General features: G+C 40.9%; 1 protein-coding gene across 1 annotated transcript; it reads left to right on the top strand.

Annotated features, from left to right (window-relative positions):
* Window positions 1–1814: 1814 nt before the first annotated feature.
* Window positions 1815–18771, top strand: OVCH2 (ovochymase 2). Its single transcript, XM_054439415.2, has 16 exons — window positions 1815–1985; window positions 3617–3726; window positions 4503–4594; window positions 5961–6133; window positions 6476–6571; window positions 6811–6962; window positions 7797–7986; window positions 9452–9475; window positions 11413–11503; window positions 11627–11751; window positions 12507–12647; window positions 13029–13159; window positions 16208–16301; window positions 16811–16942; window positions 18196–18285; window positions 18606–18771. The coding sequence occupies exons 1-15, from the start codon at window positions 1886–1888 to the stop codon at window positions 18252–18254; spliced, it is 1710 nt and encodes a 569-aa protein (XP_054295390.2). The 5' UTR covers window positions 1815–1885; the 3' UTR covers window positions 18255–18285; window positions 18606–18771.
* Window positions 18772–19150: the final 379 nt, after the last annotated feature.

Genomic DNA, 19150 nt, shown 5'->3' on the forward strand with positions numbered 1-19150 from the left:
CTACAATGTACAGTTATTATAATTCCTATCCAGACCCTGGGAGGGTTGAATAGCTGGACTTACAAAAATATAGTGTCTTAGAACCTGCTACATCCCCCATGAAGAGCAAATATTTTAACAGCAAGGGGGCCACATTTTAGCCCCTTAAGAGATGAAAGTAACAGACTCTTAATGACCAGCTTCATGTAGTGAAGAGTGTGTTGATGTGTACTGATAGTTGTGCTGATGTGAGAGCTTGAAGCAAATACCCTCTCCTGAAATTAAGGACTAAGCAAGAGCTTATCATATTTCTGTGTGACAATCAATAAAAATGCTCCGCTCCCACATTTTACAAAGGAAAACTCATCATTTTTTCAGTATAGAGTCAAATTTTATTGTCCTATGCTATGTGCCTACTTTAGGCTTGTCAAGTTTAGTGCATCCTAGGCCCACGCTAGGTCTTTCTGCACTTTTGACATTAACAGTACACAAATTTTAGACAGAATGTAGTGAATTTGGGGTCAGAAAGGCCATATTCCTAGTCAAGTTGCTCTCAAAAGTGATTGATAAAACACAATAGCAATTTAAAGGGAGCTTGCTGTCAAAGAAAGATTGAGACTTTGATTAGGGCTTAGACATTGATTGATTACCTCTTGGGGCTATCACTCCATACCAATAGCCAAAAATGCTTGGCATCAGGATTACAGTAGTTATAGATAAAGCCTCAATAGAAGTTTGAGTTTCCTTCTTTCCATAAGGCTACAGTCTTGATTAGTGTACCTAAATATGTAGTGCTCACAAATGTTAGTTTTTACAACTTCTCTGTTTTGCATTTATATTATCTGTATGTGTTGTATTTTCATACTTTTTTTGTACAAAGACAAAAGTTGCCAAAAGGAAATTAAGAACTTTTGGGTTGACATTTGTTATTTCTAGTGGGTAACTTATAAAAGTTGACAGAAAAATGTTATATTTCTATCTGGTCATAGATGGCATTGACCATCCTATAAATATTTCTCACACACTGACCATGTGCCCAAAACTTGTTGAGGAAAGAGGAAAATGTACAGGTAATCATAGCCACTTTACTCTCCCAAACATCTACCAGGCATAGAAGTAAAGGAGATTTAGTGTTTCCCTTCTATAAATACAAAAATGATAGGAGAATGCAGAGTCACAAATGCCCCAATGGACAGTATCCTAGATGACTTTCTAACAGCAGGGCTTCCTGAGTGTGACACCCAAATATCTTTCCACTTCTCTCCTTCACCAACATATGTTTATAATGACCATGCAGTTACATTTGCAAAATAAGATAAATAAAAATATTTTAGAATATTGGCTGGGTGTGGGGGCTCATACTTGTAATCCCAGACCTTTGGGAGGGCGAGGCAGGCAGATCCCTTGAGCCCAGGAGTTTGAGATCAGCCTGAGCAACATGATGAAACTCCATCTCTACCCAAAAAAATTATATACATTTAGATGGGTCGTTTGCAAAAAAGTAAGGAAGTGTACCCTTGCAAACAAGGGCAACATTGATAGTCAATCTTCTTATAGAAAGTGGTAAAAGTTGTAAGCTCTACAAAGGAGCAAGTAATGTTTGCAGATGCAAACCTTATATGCTAACCACTTTGCTAGCCAGATACACTCTGGAGGAATCAACTAATTGATGTAGGTGTAATAGGATATGTAATATTGCTTGATCAAGACTCTGCTTCTGTGGTTGTTTCTCCATGTCTTGCAAAAGATCTTTGCGAAACACTACATTCAGAAACATTAGATGGACATGCTTGGTACACCAAGTCTTGGTTAATGAATAAACTTGTTTTAAATTGGCTTATTGCTGGTCTTTCAAGGCTTCCTATTTTTGTTTGCTTTAGTCGCTCTAAAATTTCAGGGAAAGACTATGAGTCTCAAAATGCTTATAAGCAGGATCAAGCTGATTTTACTACTAGGAATAGCCTTTTTTGAACCATGTAAATCTGCAACTTTTTCGCTCCCCAAAGGTAAGTTTCAAATGAACTCTATAATTACCTTTGTCTGAACCTTTGCTGGCAATAGACATCACAACTCCACTCCATGTTCCTTTGGGAAAATAGGAGAAGCAAATATATTTTGGATATCTGATTGTTTTTAAACAATTATTTTGGACTTATCTTCTGCAATCGGCATAGGACACAGGGTGAAACATTTATAGAATGCAACTAATGTATCCAATTAAGTAAACAATCCCTGTTTTCTTCACTTAGTTTTCCTAAGTGAACTGAGATTGTTCACTTACTTGGACCCATTACATAATCTCATCTTGGTTCATAGAGCAAAGTCTGGAAATCAGCATGGATTTGGAAGCATTTTTAATCTTTTGCAAAATCATCTTGCTGAGAAATATGAAGCATGTTCACTGTAGTATATTATAAATTGTCTTTTTTTCCCCTTCAACTAACTTAAGCTGAAAACAGTTCTTGGCAGACTTCTCCTCGGTCAGACTTGTGCCAACCCTGAGAATCAACATGTTTTCTGACTTTTCTTTAGTGAATTAGGGAAATAGTAAATTTTGTATTTAAAGTATTTAAGACTCATTCAACTGAAACAGTTAGAAAATAAGCTTTTGATCTAATGTCATCCTGGCACTGGGTTCAGGATCAAAACACTTATTGTTACATTTATGCTCTGCCATTATCCAGCTGTGCATCTCCTTGATTCTTAGTTTTCTCATCTGCAATGTGGGGATAACAGTGCTTCATTTATAGGCATAGAGTGGGATTAAATGAGAAGTGTGTATGAAGGAGCTTTGAATACTTTAACATATTGATCTAAATAGCTATGCTCTTAGGTTTGTGTTCTCAAGAAAAGTCATTTGTTCGTCCATCCAGTGTTTCTAAGTGTTTACTTATGCCAAGAATTAAGCTAAACCTTAGAAATGCAGAGGTGAATAAGGAAAGTTTTTTCCCTTAAGTAGTTCATAGTCTGATGATGGAGGCAAACAATTCATTATCACAATTCTGCATGACAAGAACTATAAAAGGGGTGAAGAAAGCATGCTACACAACACAGGGGAGAGGCAACCCCACTTTGAGGAAATCAAGGAAGACTTCCTGGTTGAGGTGATCTCCAAGCTGAGGAATAAGAATTACAGAATTTAGGTAGGCAATGAAGCATGGCGATCATGAGGCAAGGCTACTTCTAATCCTCCTTCAAAATAAGGAAAAGGATGACCTCCAGGAGGGACAGAAGATGTGCCATCCTTGAGTTACCAGGTGGTGGTAAACATCTTTAATCTAGCCTATCTCTTGGCTGAGGAGTCAGAAAACTCATTGAGGGCAAATAAATAAAAACAACTTTTTCAGGGATAAAGTATTTTACATAAAGAGGGAGGAGTTTTTTCTTCTATTACCTAGCAAACCTCTATCCGAGTACCAACTTGTGAATCAGGACACTTCACTCCACTCTCCTTAAATGACCTGTCACTTTCCATCCCTCAAGAGAATTCAATCCAATAAAGATTTATTGATATCTGAATGTGTGCTCAGCACCATACACTATAGTCTCAGACTCAGTTTCACGGGTGAAATAGAGAAGATATTACCTCAATCCTAGAAGCTATCTAATCATTTAGTTTGTCTCGTTTTTTTCTCAGCTCCCAGTTGTGGGCAGAGTCTGGTTAAGGTACAGCCTTGGAATTATTTTAACATTTTCAGTCGAATTCTTGGAGGAAGCCAAGTGGAGAAGGGTTCCTATCCCTGGCAGGTGAGTCTCAAGGACTTCTATGCATCAGAAACTGTGCTAGATATTATGGATATAGATATTTCTAAGGTTAAGTTTATATCTTTGAGGAGCCTACAGCCTAGTTGGATTGAAAGACACAGAATAGTCATCATGGCATGTGATGAATGTCATAAGAAAAAGTATTTACTTGTACCTAGTAAGTCATTTTAGAATCAAATCAAATATCACAAATAGGATAAGCAAAAATTAGAAAGTATATTGGAGAGGTAGGGTAAAGAATAGGCTTGAAGAAGCTATAGGGGTCAAATAGTTAAGAGTATAAGAAAAGTGGTAGATCCAAACCATTTCCCTAAGAGGCTTAGAGAAATTGGAGTATGTGTTGAAAGCCTCCCCAGCCCTCACCTTGCCTTTCTTCCAAACCTCTTCAGCTGGACTCTGCAATATCTTATACTCTTTTATCTTCATTCACAGACACTGTTCATATTGTTAGAGCAACAGGTCTGCGTCAACAGTGTTAAAAAAATAAGTAAATACATCGCAACACTTCTAACTGCTACCTCTGTTGACACATACTTACAGCCAATCATCTCAAATTAACTACCTCTCATCTAGGCCAGGGTTGCCAGCACCACTCTTCTTTCTGAGCGGTAGTGTGTGGCTTTATCTTTCCACAGTCTGTGATTCTCGATATTTATGAGTGAGATATCTGAGTCTGGTTTTGAGAATAGGCTTCATCAAAATGTTTAGGGGGATCCCAGGGCATGAACTTGCTTTCATTTAAGGTATTTGCAATTTAGGTGTCTCTGAAACAAAGGCAGAAGCATATTTGTGGAGGAAGCATCATCTCACCACAGTGGGTGATCACGGCAGCTCACTGCGTTGCAAACAGGTAAGAAAGGCCTAGCCCATGAGTGAAGACCAGACCACCATTTCCTCTCCTTTGGAATCATCAGCAATAACTCTATTAAAACATGGACCTGTGTGATGGGTGAGTATTGCTTTAATAGAGGAATATCCTAATTGCATGACACAAATGGGGCTGGGTGACATCGTCAGATGGCACTTGGTAGATGACATATATTCTTTTCAGAGGTAAAACTCATTTTTACTTAAAATAACTGGAAGTTAATAATAGCATCCAAGTCAGAAAAAAAAAGCATTACAAAGAAGGATTTGTGAAAGTTTTCTTCTAGTTTTCTTAAATTTCGGTGAAAAAATATCTAGTTCATTATGCATCTGAAGAAATGGATAAAAGAAAATAAAGGAGACCAGTAAAGTAGAAAGTAGGCTCCCTGTCTTCCTTCTCATTCATCCTGCCTCTCTGGGACTCAACTCAACAACTTTCCTATACCCACTTTCTTGTGTAATCCAAATATCCTATTATTGGCAGTGTTCTGGGCATATACTAGGCTGTAATCAAGATCATGTTCCCATATAGTCATTCTTTCATTTCAAGTCTGCAGACATTTCCTGGATGTTTACTTTCTGCTAGATACCAAAGGTACCAAAATGACTAAGACATGATTTCCGCCCCCAGAGAGTTGACCCTTCTTTTAAGAAGAGTCAACCGATCATCTCACAGCAATGTGGCAAGTGATAGGTAAGAGAGACATTATGTGTTAAGTTAGGTACTTATTTTGGCCAAGAGTCAAGGAAGTATACCCAGAGAAAATATGCCTTTTTCAATTTTGTATAGAAGCATCACTTCTGGGAATGAAGGGTCTCAAAGGATGGCAAGCTGAAGTCTTTTTCTATCTCAATGCATCCCACCAAGCTCCTTTCAGAGAACATTAGTTAGTTATAATGCAGTCTGTGCCTTATAATATACACTAAGCATAGGATCTCTGACATTGAAGTAGCATACTTACTGGGAATCACAAATCATTCCCAAAGGATCTCACTGATAACAGGTCAGGTCAACCTCCCAGCATAGCTGAATAAAGTCCCCCATAGTTGTAGAGCCCTGAGCTACAATGTATGTGCATCTCTAGATATTTTCAAATAACATTGCAAAGTATTAAATTCATCATATCCTTGGCTCTATATGAACCCACTCTTCACTAGTCCTCTACTGGAAGTTGGAATCGCTGCATTTTTTTCTAATAGTGTTGGGATTATTCTCACTTTCTCTGCTCAGCAGCCTCACACCCCATATTATTTATCCATATCATTTTAAAGAAGCCAGTGTGTCAACCATTGCAACTGTACTCAGAGGCATAATGAAATTCATTCATTTTACTGTTTGCTTTCCATAGAAACATTGTGTCAACTTTGAATGTTACTGCTGGAGAATATGACTTAAGCCAGACAGAGCCGGGAGAGCAAACTCTCACTATTGAAACTGTCATCATACATCCACATTTCTCCACCAAGAAACCAATGGACTATGATATTGCCCTTTTGAAGATGGCTGGAGCCTTCCAATTTGGTAAACATTTGAGGATCATATTGAATTGTCTACCCCATATTCTCTATAACCTCTGTGCCATAGCACATTTCCTGCAGTATATGTTCTGGGTCATGCACTTTGAGACAGGAATTTGGGCTGGAGAGTCCTACCTGAAACTCTTTTTGCTTGTGGTTCTGGAGATAGCATTACATGGAGTCAGGAGGTTTTCTTTATCTGACAAGTAACCCCTGCAGGTGCCGGGCAGAGCTAACACAACTCTTATGAGGTCTTTAGGGGACCATCTGGATACCAACTGGTGAGTGGCTTATAGTGTCCTCTCCTCCATGAATGAGACAAGCCCTACCTTGCTCTTTTCTTCAGACCATTTTGTGGGGCCCATATGTCTTCCAGAGCTGCGGGAGCAATTCGAGGCTGGTTTTATTTGTACAACTGCAGGCTGGGGCCGCTTAACTGAAGGTACGAACTTGTGTGCCATTCCTCTTAAGCAGAGGTCAGAACTTTCTGGTGGGCAACCAGAAAATGGAATTTTTAATCCATTTTTAAAAACAATTGTGCATACATTTTTAAAGATACAGAATGTCACATTGTACTTAGAAATTCAAGTCTTTCCAAGTGACACAAACACAAATGATGCATCTTCAACGCAGAAAGGGTGAAAGAGTTCCTGCTGGGGCTTCCATCTCTCTGTTTTTCAGGTGGCATCCTCTCACAAGTCTTGCAGGAAGTGAATCTGCCTATTTTGACCTGGGAAGAGTGTGTGGCAGCTCTGTTAACACTAAAGAGGCCCATCAGTGGGAAGACCTTTCTTTGCACAGGTTTTCCTGATGGAGGGAGAGATGCATGTCAGGTGGGTGGGAGATGTGGGGCTGTCAGGCCCCAGGCAAGGCTTCCCTTGGTTTTGTTTTCTTCTAGTTTTCTTACATTTCAGTGAAATTTAATTTAATTAGAAAGTATATTGGAGAGGTAGAATAAAGAATAGTCTTGAAGAAGCTATAGGGGTAAAATAGTTAAGAGTGTGAGAAAAATGGTAGATCCAAACCATTTCCCTAAGAGGCTCACCTGTTATCGGGTGAGGGGCTGCAGGAAGACTGATTCCAGGTAAGGCAGGAATCTGGAAAGAAGGGTCAGGAGTACCAAGGGAGGTTACATCAAAATAAAGGGATAGTGGAAACAATCTGTTTTTAGCAGGAAGTGTGATTTGAAAGAGGTCTTCTGCTTTTTCCAAAAGACCAAATAACAGAGATAATGCCAAGAATGAACTCAGGGTTCTCCCATTCCTGAAGGATGGCTGACTCTTTCCTATTTAGAAGTTTCCAGTTTGTGGATATTGGGAACTTTGCACTTTTCCTCCATTATTCCTACTAACCAAGGCCTGAAGTCAGTCTCATTGCTGGCCAAGACTTCTCTGAGTCTGCAGCATGAGAAGAGAGAAAGAAGAAAGTCTGCTGCTTTGATGAAAGCCATGGATGAGGAAAAGGGAGGTGGGATTGTTGGGTTCCAGTGATATTTGAGGATCATATGGGAATTGTGCTGGGATCTTTAGACACAGGACCCTGAGTCTAAATTATTAGAAATGAGGAGATATCATTGATCCTCCTCCAGCATCCTGGTGAGGAAAAAGTGAGCACTTTGGGGCACAGACACTGACAGTGATGCTAATAGAGGCTTTTTCCCTCTGCAGGGAGATTCAGGAGGTTCACTCATGTGCCGGAATAAGAAAGGGGACTGGACTCTGGCTGGTGTGACTTCCTGGGGTTTGGGCTGTGGTCGAGGCTGGAGAAACAATGTGAGGAAAAATGATCAAGGATCCCCTGGGATCTTCACAGACCTTAGTAAAGTGCTTCCCTGGATCCACGAACACATCCAAACTGGTAACTAAGCCATCACACAAGGTTAAGAAGCTGCCATTCTGCTAGGGCCAGAGAGAGCATCAGCAGAGTCCTGGCAAATCAGAACACCTGAACAGACAGGCTCTACCTCTGTTCTCAGTGTAGCACACAAGGATTGTGAGATTTACCAAGTCTAAATAAAACAAGAGTAAAATATGGTATGTGGAGCAGCATGCAGATATTCAATGAAAAATGAATCCATCCATCCTAGACCTTCTCAAACTGGCCTTTAATTGAAACTATCTCAGTCGATGATATGCTTTCACCACTTACTTCTCAACAAAATCCAGCAAACTATAACAGATCAGTAGTTATTAACCAGGGGCAATTTTGTCCCCAGGGACAGTATCAGGAGACATTTTTAATTGTCACAACTGGCAGTGCTGAGGAGTGGCTCTGGTGTCCAGTGGGTAGGGGCCTTGGATGCTGCTAAACATCCTACAAAGTACAGGACAGCCTCCCACAACAAAGAATGATCCCACCCAAAAGGCTAATAGTACCAACAATGGGAATCCTTGGCATAGACCTAGGTATAGTAAGTCTGAAAAAGCCAGGATCTACATGCAGCCAGGCCTCCATATCTGCAGGTTCCACATCAGCAGATTCAACCAACTGTGGATCAAAAATATTTGGAGAAAAATAAAAACAATAAAAATAACAATACAATAATAATGACAATACAAATTTTTAAAAATACAGTATAACAACTATTTACATAGCATTTACATTGTCTTAGGTATCGCAAGTACTCCAGAGACAATTTAGAGTGCTGCATAGGGGAAGACACGCCTTGGTTATATGCAAATACTACGCCGTTTAATCTAAGGATTTGAGCATCCTCAGATTTTTGGTATCTGCAAGGGTTCTGAAACCCATCCCCCACAGATATTGAGGGATGAGTGTACACCCTTGTGATTGACTAGTGAGCTAATTGCAACTTCTTTGCCTCCTCCAAATCCAACTTAATTGTTTTCTTATCTGGTGGCTTCCAACCTCAAAAAGGCTTTTATCCTTTTCTAAAGAAGTTAATTTAAATTAAGTTTAGTAAGAATTTGAGTTTGTTTTCAAGTGTATGGTGCAGTGGCAGGTATCTGAGCCCTCAGTTAAAGTTTTACCTATTTAACCCAGCAACTCTTTTATAGTTATGGACAAATTATTTCCATCTCCAGCCTCTGTTCTTATGTAAAATGACCCCTTGCTCTGTGAAACCTCCAGTTAATTACCGTTTCGTATTAGCCCACTTAATAAAGAGAATTAAATCATTTTAAAACACCAGAGCCCCTTTCCTACTTTATCCATTTATCCTTTCCCTTCTTTCCACAGATTAGATTTTTATTAGTTGCATATTGACTTAAAAATCTCTTGTGCGCCAAGAAGATGCTAACTTCTTGAAGCATTGTTCAGGACACCACAGGCTTTCAATTGCATCTTTCTTTCTCTTTCCCAGGTAATCGGAGAAAGAGCTCCAGAGGTGGGTATCCCTTGCAGGCTGCTCCATCGGCAGCACAAATTAACAGCTAGCATTTCTGAATATCAGTTCCTAAAGTCTTCCTCTCCAAGAGCGCTCCCTGCTCAGTAGGTCTAAAACTACCACCTGGAGCACCTACAGCCATTATGCCCAGCAGAAGCCCCAGTTGCCCTCCCATTTCATTTCTTAGCAATCCAGAGCTCTGTCCCAAGTCAGCCAACCTTTGCCAAACACTAGCTTGGAATCAGAGACTCAAGGAAACAGGGCAAGGCAGTGCAGACGTGGTCAGTAAGCTACACACCTTGCCCTGAAAGTGTCCCTACTTATATAGGGTCTCATCTCCTTTGTTCCATTGCGATCTTGTGATGAATTCACTCTGTGACTTTGGGTGAGCCTTTTCCTAACTCTGGCCCTCATCCATAAAGAAAATAGTGTGGGCCAGATGGTCTCTAAGACACTTTAGTTCAAATCTTCAGTCATTCTTTGAACCTGTGGAAAGATCTACAAAGAGCAATATAGAAAAATAGTATCCTGAGAGCTCAGAGGAATGAGAGGCTGCTTCTAGCTGAAAACAAATAAACTCACAGGGGAGCTCTGATGCACAGACATCTTTGAAGCTGCACCTGGAAGGAGGAGTAGGATTTTGTCAAGTGGAAATGGAATATGGGTAAAGAAAAATATTCCAGCTCAAGGAATCATCCTTATTAAAGGAAAGATCTTAAGGATGAAGACAGCAACAAAAGCATAGGGCATGTGATGAGGATTTATAAGGGAGAAGAATAGAAAATAACTTGAGATCAAACTATGGAAACTTTAAATGCCAGCCAAAAAAGTTTGGATACGATTGAGTAACAGAAAGCTGATTAATTAGATAAGCAGGTTTGAACTATATTTTAATAGCGTAAGAACAGCATGTAGGAGATGGGTTGTGAGGGGACGAATGCACAGACGTATGAAATTCTTCATTAGTTTGAGAGACAAGAAATGAAGGTGTGAACCAAGGCAATATCCACAGAATGAAAAGGAGGGAATAGAAATGAGAAATGAGGATTGGGAGCCAATTAGATGAAAGGTTGTAAGGAAGAAGGAGGAAGAGAAGATAGTACCAAAGTTTTGAGCATGAGAGACTAAGAGAAGGGCACACAAAAATAATAAAATCAGAAGTGGGTGCAGTTTTGCTGACCCAAGGAATTCCATTTGTAGCATATTGAGTTCTGAGGGAGACAGCTAGGAAACCGTCATAAAAAATCAGGTCTGAAGCTCAGAAATGTAGAGATGACATCTGAAATAGAGGGTATGAATGAACCTGGTCCAAGGGATCATAGAGAGCAGATGAGGACGAAGGCTAGAACCTGGGAAGTACCTGCACTTATAAAGTATGAGGTCAGCAAAAGAAGAGTAAAGGGCCAGAGGTGGCTCACGCCTGTAATCACAGCAATTTGGGAGGCCCAGGTGGGAGGATTGCTTGAGTCCAGGAGTTCAAGACCCAGCCTAGGCAACAAAGTGAGACTCTGTCTCACAAATAATTTCAAAAAATTAGCCAGGTGTGGTGGTGTGAGTCTGTGGTCTCAGCTGCCTGAGAGGCTGAAGCAGGAGGATTGCCTGAGCCCAGGAGGTTGAGGTTGCAGTGAGCTGTGATCGTGCCACTGCACTCCACCCTGGGTGAGAGATTGAGGCCCTGCCTCAAAGATAAAATAAAGTAAAATAAAAAGAGAGAGAAGAGTTAAGGAAAGAAAACCAATCATAGAATCTCAAGGTTAAGCAGGATCTAAAAGGAACCAAAAAGGCATCATAGAAGCAAAGACAGGAGAAGATTTCATGAAGAACAAAGAGTACATCAAGAAGAACCAGGAGGCTATGGTGTTTGCAGCTTCTGGAGGGAGGGGCTGTTGTGGTTAGCCAGCACAGCTAACCCTGACTCTCCTGGCTTTCCCTCCCAGCCTGGTGCAGTGAGCAGGATGTCATAGTCAGCGGGGCTGAGGGGGAGCTGCACTTCCCAGAAAGCCTCCACCTATATTATGAGAGCAAGCAGTGAGTAACCCCCTTTGTACTCCTCCTCCTCACTCCCACCTCCGGTCTGGCTGTGCCCACAAATTGGACTGTGATAGTCATTTTCTGTCTAGAAATAACGCCCTCTCCATGATCTGCCTACAGACGGTGTGTCTGGACCCTGCTGGTACCAGAGGGAATGCATGTGTTGCTCAGTTTTTCCCACCTAGATGTTGAGTCTTGTCACCACAATTACCTGTCAATGTATTCTTTAGAAGACAGACCCATTGGTGAGTGGATTTTCACAGTGTCAAATGGAAATCAGTGCCAAGTGGGCTTAATGAGGCCTGGTTGTCTTACGTCTGGCACTCAGCCATCTGTAAATGCCACACTTCTTGACTTCAGCTTTGAGACTCAGAATTGGGAGTGGGAAGGAACCAAATCTGAGCCTGGGTGATGGCTGCAAGGTCACAGGGCAATTCACTTGCCAAATCTGCTTCCCATCAAACCAGACTTCCTAGGCCCATTTGCCAGACCTGGCGTCCATGAGGAATAAACTCTAGATATATTCCAGGGCCTCTCAGGATCTCCAGACAGGTCACTGTTTTCCTAGCTGTGAAAATGACCTTTCCCTGCCTCATCAAGCTAAGAAGGGAAATACAAATAGGCAACCATGAGAAGGAGACAGGTGACTTACAAAAAAACAGAAATGGAATGGTGTTTCTGTGGTTTCTCAGCTGGAGATGATGTTGTACCCCCAACCCTCAGGACACATTTGGCAATGAATGAGACGCATTTTTCAGTTGTCACAAGTGCAGGAATTGTCACTGGTAGAGGCCAGGAATGCTACCAAATATCCTACAAAAGATGCAGGACAGCAAGAACACAAAGAAGGTTCTGGTTCAAAATGTCAATTGTGACAAGACTGAGAAACTTTGGATTGGACAATCCTGAAATATCGTGGCAAATTCAGTTCTTCTTAAATCATTGAATGGGAACTATTTTCTAGATTCTGAACAAACAATCTTTTTTTTTCATCCTGCAGGAAAATTTTGTGGAGAAAGCCTCCCTTCATCCATTCTTGTTGGCTCGAATTCTCTAAGGCTGAAATTCATCTCTGATGCCACAGATTATGCAGCTGGGTTTAATCTTACCTATAAAGCTCTTAAACCAAACTACATTCCTGGTAAAACCATTTACTTTTAACCACATACTATCTCCACCTTCTGTAGAAGCTTAGGCACCATAGGAATTAGGTGAGCGGCAGGGATCCCTCTCCCAAGGCCCAACTGGCTCCACGTGGGAGAGGGGCACAGGCCAACTAGAGAACAGGGGGCAGTCTCCCCCTCAACCCTGAGTTCACCCTGCTAGCTCATAGTGATTGCCCATCCAAGTGAGTCAAGAGGGCCTGAAGAGTTCTGGAGAATCATGCACTACCTCTTTTCTTATTGGCAATGTCTGAAAATGCAATTGATATGCATCATTTTCAGGAGGCAGGAGGGAGAGCAGTGAGAATTCTTCTTTATTTGAATGGTGCCATCTGTTTGGACTTTTTCTTATGTTTCAGATTCAGGTTGCAGTTACTTAACTGTCCTTTTTGAAGAAGGTCTCATACAGAGTCTAAACTATCCTGAAAACTACAGTGACAAGGCTAACTGTGACTGGATTTTTCAAGCCCCCAAACATCACCTAATTAAGGTATTGACTTTGGCTGTCCTTACTTAGCTATGGTAAATTCACAAAATAACTAACATAAGCACCATGAGGTCAGAGGTTTTATCTGATTTATTCACTGCTGTATTTTCAGTACCTAGAATCCGGCACCTGACACACAAAGCTGTCAATAAATACTTGCTGAATAATGGATCCGCCCAGTTTCCCCTGCAACTACACATTTTTTCCACTAGATGGCACTGTGCTCTTTACTTCTTTAAAAAAAAAAAAAAAAAAAGGGCTGCTTTAATCTTTGTATTGAATTAGCCGGGTGCGGTGGCAGGCGCCCGTAGTCCCAGCTACTTGGGAGGCTGGAGAATTGCTTGAACCCGCGAGACGGAGGTTGCAGTGAGCCGAGATGGCGCCACTGCACTCCAGCCTGGGCTAAAGAGCGAAACTCTCAAAAAAAAAAAAAAAAAAAAAAATCTTTGTGTTGGTGACTTTTAGTCCATTCCAGAAACAAGCATGTCTTCCTTATTTATTAAAATGCTCACAAAACACATTGTAAGTTATAGATAACAAAAGTCAAGGTCAATCAGGCCAAAATCATCAAGCCTTTCAAGCAGAGAGGACAGAGCAAGCCTAGAGGAACCAGCGCAGAACAGGCTCAGGGAATCGCTGGTTTAAGAGGGTCTTAAGGTGTCCTGGAGTGGGCGGTGGAAGGCAAGGCGGAAGTCAATGTATGGAGGCCTTTGAACGTCTGGAAATGGAGTTTATCCCATATTTGATTAGCAGTGTTTGTGGTTACTTGTTTGTCCATTAAACACTAATGGACCATCTGCAGAGAGATATCATCAGGGAGGTAGAAGTAGGACTGCAGTCAGGGTGAGATTGGAACAAGGCATTTTCTTATAGATCTTTCTTTTAAAATAATAATTGAAAACAAGACAGTGTAAGATGGAGAGAAAGGAGAGTAGAAAATAAAGGGGAGAGGAGTGAGGGATGATGAGACCCCAGCGTTCTCACTTAAGAGATGGAAAGAACTGAGATGTGGGAGGAGAACCAAATTGGTATGTTCTTATGACAGCCTGGAGAATGCAGCCTTTAACTTAAAACACAAACAAAACCAAACAAAAAGATGTGACCAATCGTTTGGATACCACACTAAGTTAGAACTTAAAGAGATGAGAACTGAGGTATCCAGTCCCCACCCCACACCTCCATAAAAAAGGGAGAATAATTAGACGGGAAATTGAACAATTGAGAGGAGTTGGGATTGGTGATATCTGAAATATCACGTGAAGTCAGATGTTAATGGCAGAAACAAGATCACACAGGTTTTATGAATGAGTGGGAAAAGATGATACAGAGGCAGTTGGTATAGATTTCTTTCTAAAAGTTCATCAAACCTAAACAGAGTTGGGGCAAAAATTTCAGCAGAATTAAGGAAAATTTGTTAGTGGTGGAGGATAAAATGTAGCTTGTGAGCATGTTTCCAGGTGGAGGAAGAAGAGGAAATTTAGTTGAAAACCTGAAAATGCCAGAGCCAGAAGTGATTGAAAAATATCTCTTCAATAAATAAAGGTTGAGTGTTGTGCATCAGTGAAGTGATGCTCTCATACCCTGCCAGTGACAGCATCATTTTGCAGAACTCATGTAAGATAGTAATTTGGAAATTGGTGTTAAAAGTCATAGGAATATGCTCACCATTTGACTTGGAGAGAAAAGGGCCCCTTCCCAGAAAGTATCCCAGTAAGGGTTTAATAAATGTTTGAATGAATCCTATTTCTGATACATGTCCCCCTCCCCAAGGCTACCTTCACCATTAGTAATTATTTGCCTCCAGTTTCGTTTTATCCACACAATCCTTTCTGTTTCTTGCTCAGAGTCTGGGTCCCATTGAATCCCCACCAACTGTGTGTTAAAATCAGAACTCCTATTTTATCAGCCCTCTCTCCCACCACTCTTCACTTCAAATTCAATTGGCTAGTGCTCACCAAACTGCTCCAAGATCACTCTTTATTGTTTCTTTGTTTCTCCTTCACACTGTTCCTTCTATTTAGATAGTTCCCCTCCCTTTTCCTGACACAAAACAAGTGCCCCATGCAGGGAATTATACAAGAGAAGAAAAAAAGTAAATGCATAAAGATATTCACTGCCAAGTTTTTAAGACAGCAAAAAATGCAGGTCTCAAGGATAAAGATAAACGAAATATTATGCTGCCAATAAGCATCGCAATTATAGAAACTATGAGAAAAGGTTTGTCATGATTCATTCTTGGTGACCCTAGGTTGATTCCAGGTGATCAACTTTCTTTTCTAGGTCATTACTCATCATAGCTTAATAATCTACTCAAGAATTTTGCTGAGGTTTACATTTAAGCTTAGTATCCAAAATCAACTCTCTCTAACTCATACAAGGATTTCCTTTTTCATGCACATTCATGAGGCTCACTACATTTGACTCTGAGCCCACTTATGCAAATGCTTTCAGTAGCTCAGATGATACTTTGTTTTATATCAGCAATTAGACTCACTTATATCTGTGCATTATCAGAATTTTGCAGTGAGGCATGGAAATATAGTGGCAACAGGACAGAGCAGGTGAGAAGAGGAGCCAGATATATCCCGCTAGGTAGAAAGACACGGTCTCCAAGGGGCACAACAAATTTCAGTCTGGATTCAGGAGAACTAGAGGTTCAAGGTGAAACATCAGGAACCAGGTGAACAACACTAAGATGTCCAGAGAAGCAGTTTTGTGTATATGCAATTAGTTGAGTTGAGTGCCTAGTTGCTTCCAGGGAAAAAAAAATCCCCATGCGGTAGCTCTTCTAATCTCTTAGAGATGCTAGGAAGCTAAAATATTTGCACAGTTTCCTGCCCTTTGATTCAGGCCATATTTGGTAGCTATTTCAAAAAGTTAGAGCCTGTGATATAGAATCCTTTCCTTGGTAATCTGACCCACTCCTGAATTAACTTTCTCATCTAAGGTCTTACTCCAGAACAAGTTGAGCAATCCAAATTTCTCTGCTGAATCAAAGTCAGGTAATTCATTCGGATTGTTTACTCTGGATGTAACTTCGTGTCTTCTCAGCTTTCATTTCAGAGTCTGGAAATAGAAGAAAGTGGAGACTGCACTTCCGACTATGTGACAGTGCACAGCGATGTAGAAAGGAAGAAGGAAATAGGTTTGTGTCCTCTGAGCCTCAGCTCGCTCTGGTTTGCGTTTGGACCCAGTCTTGAGATGGGAACGAAAAGGAGACGGATCAACCTTCCTTCATCTTCCTGCACCACCTCCACCCCTCCCTGTGGTCTCACCATCACCCCTTTGTCTTCTTCATTAGGGGCAGGAAGAGAAAAAGGGAGAATCAAAGAACCACTGAAACAGAAATGCGAAAGGCCCGTGAGGAAACTAGGAGTCAGAAAGGGAAAGTTCCATTGAAACAAGTACTGAGGCTAGAATCAGTTCCCTTAACATCATTGTGTGTAGGAGTGTTCAGGAGAGAAAACCAAATTGAAATGTCATGGGGTTAATTACCTATTTAAGGAGTGAGCTGCCTTTCTTTTGAAAATGAATTGTGAAAAGCGTATTTCTCAACAATTACCTGAAGGACGATTTTCTTTTTTTCTTCTCTTCAATGCCATGGCTATCTGCTGGGTGCTTGACAATGTCATGCCTGGGCTGGCCTTCAACAAGCTCGGCTGTGTGGCTATGATGTCCCCACCCCTGTGCTGAGCCCCTCTAGCATCATGCTCATCAGCTTCCAATCAGATGAAAATGGGACTTTCAGGGGCTTTCAGGCTACGGTCTCCTTCATTCCTAAAGCAGGTAAGAAGATAGAGTCACGAACTCTTTGGTTCCCAGTTCTAATCCTTGTGATGTGAATTAGAGGGCAGTCTTTAGAGCCCAACACAGAGACAGTCGATTCTCACTATCTGCAGTAATTACATCCCATCAAGTCACCATGGACACTGAGTAGGAGAATACTCACCCATCGCTCCTAGGAAATGTACAGGGTTAGGTGCCTTCAAGGTACATTTTCATCATCTGATCAGTACATAAACTTGTTTTATGTGTGTTTCTGTTTAAAGACATGTTATTTAATATATATTGTTTGTTCATTACAATGAATTCATGGCCATTAAATTCATGGCCAACAGCACTGTGACTCATGTCTGAACAAAGCTTATCTAACGTGTGTTTTCTATGTGAGGCACACCACAGACTTTTGCACTTGGGAACACTAGACGGCACTTCAGCACTATGCTTGGGGCCATTCTAAATGTTGAGGTCACCAATAAAAAGAACAGAAATGAAAAAAAAGTGCTACTAAATAGACCATGAAAAGGACACTTGTTTATAGGATGAGGGCTGAAGCAAGAAGGCAAAACATTGCCTTGTTTTACCTCATCTGGAAACATGTGTCTAACAACGTGTATTTTTTGTCACTCTTCACATGCCTATGAATGATCCTGAGAACAACATGAGCATCACTTTTGGAGCTATAAATAATTTTTAGTGAGTAGGTGAATTCACATATATGGAGTTCACAAAGAATGAGTGACTGTATGTCTGAATCCTGGCCAATCATTACTAGATGTGTAATCTTAAGAAAGAGTCATCTCAGACTCATTTTTTTCAACCCTACTAAGGGAAAACAATGCATCCCTAATAAGAATGTAGTGAGGATTAAATCAGATAAGATACACTTGGCCACAAGCAAGTGTGCAATACATAACAGACATAGAAATATGAAATATCTTCACCAATTCCAGACCCTGGACATTTGAACTACCTAACCAGCTTCCTTACACATTCTCACTCCCATGATTCTTCTTTCCAAATCCTACAAAGCCAATTATCTGCTTTCCAAGTTGTTCATTCTTGTTGGGTATTAAGCAGCTGCAGATGGCAAAGCCAGGTTATAGTTAAAATGCCCCACTCATTTGAAATACCTATAGAGTCTAGCTGGCTGAGGTGCCCCAGAATTCTAACAATAGCTTCATAAATCATTTTCTGATAAATCTCCAACCCTGGCTGTCTTTGTGGGAACTGAGTAATTGTATCATACTTATACCCAGTATACCCAGATTTAAACATCTGCATATCAGAGGATGAATCGATGTTTCTGGAGACATGAGATGTGCCAAATGGAGAAACCAATGTTTCTGGTAAGCTGTTTTGGGGATCAAGTGATACACACAGAGTATAATCCAGGGTTCACCGGAGAAGCAAGTGATATGGATTTAATTCCATCTTCCTCCAAAATATACTGGAGTCCTAGCCTCCAGTACCCCAGAATGTGACCTTATTTAGAGATAGGGTTGTTACAGAGTTAATCCGTTAAAATGAGGTTATTAGCCTGGGCCCTAATCCAATATGACTAGTGTCCTTATTAAAAGGAGAAAATTGGAAGCAGAGAGACATACACACACAGGGAGAATATTGTGTAATGATGAAGGCAGAGGTTGGGGAAATACATTATCTACAGGCCAAGGGGCACCAGTGACTGTCAGTAAACCACCAGAAGCTAGAGGAGAGGCTTGGAGCAGGCTCCTCATCACAGCCCTCAGACAAAGCCAACCCTGCCGACACCTTGATCTTGGACCTCTAGCCTCCAGAACTATGAGACAATAAATTTATGTTGTTCTAAGCCACCTAGTTTGTGATACTTTGTCATGGCAGCCCTAGCAAACTGATACACCAGAATTGGCTTACGCAATTGTGGGGGCTGACTAAGCAGGTGAATCTACAGGCCAGGTGGTCAGAAAGGGAAAATCATAGAAACACTGGAATTCCACAGCATGGGCTGAAGTTGTTCTTCACAGGCAGAATTTCTTCTCTCTTTTGGGGAAGCCTCAGCCCTGCTTTTAGGCCCTTCAAACTAATCAAGTCAGGTTCACCCAGATTATTCAAGATGATCTTCTTTACCTAGAGTCAAATGATTACGAACTTTAATTACTGCTGCAAAATTTCTTCACAGCAACAATTAGATTAGTGCCTGATTTAATAACTGTGGATTGTCACCTAGCTAAG

This window comes from Pongo pygmaeus, chromosome 9 (assembly GCF_028885625.2).
Source record: "Pongo pygmaeus isolate AG05252 chromosome 9, NHGRI_mPonPyg2-v2.0_pri, whole genome shotgun sequence".
NCBI lineage: Eukaryota > Metazoa > Chordata > Mammalia > Primates > Hominidae > Pongo > Pongo pygmaeus.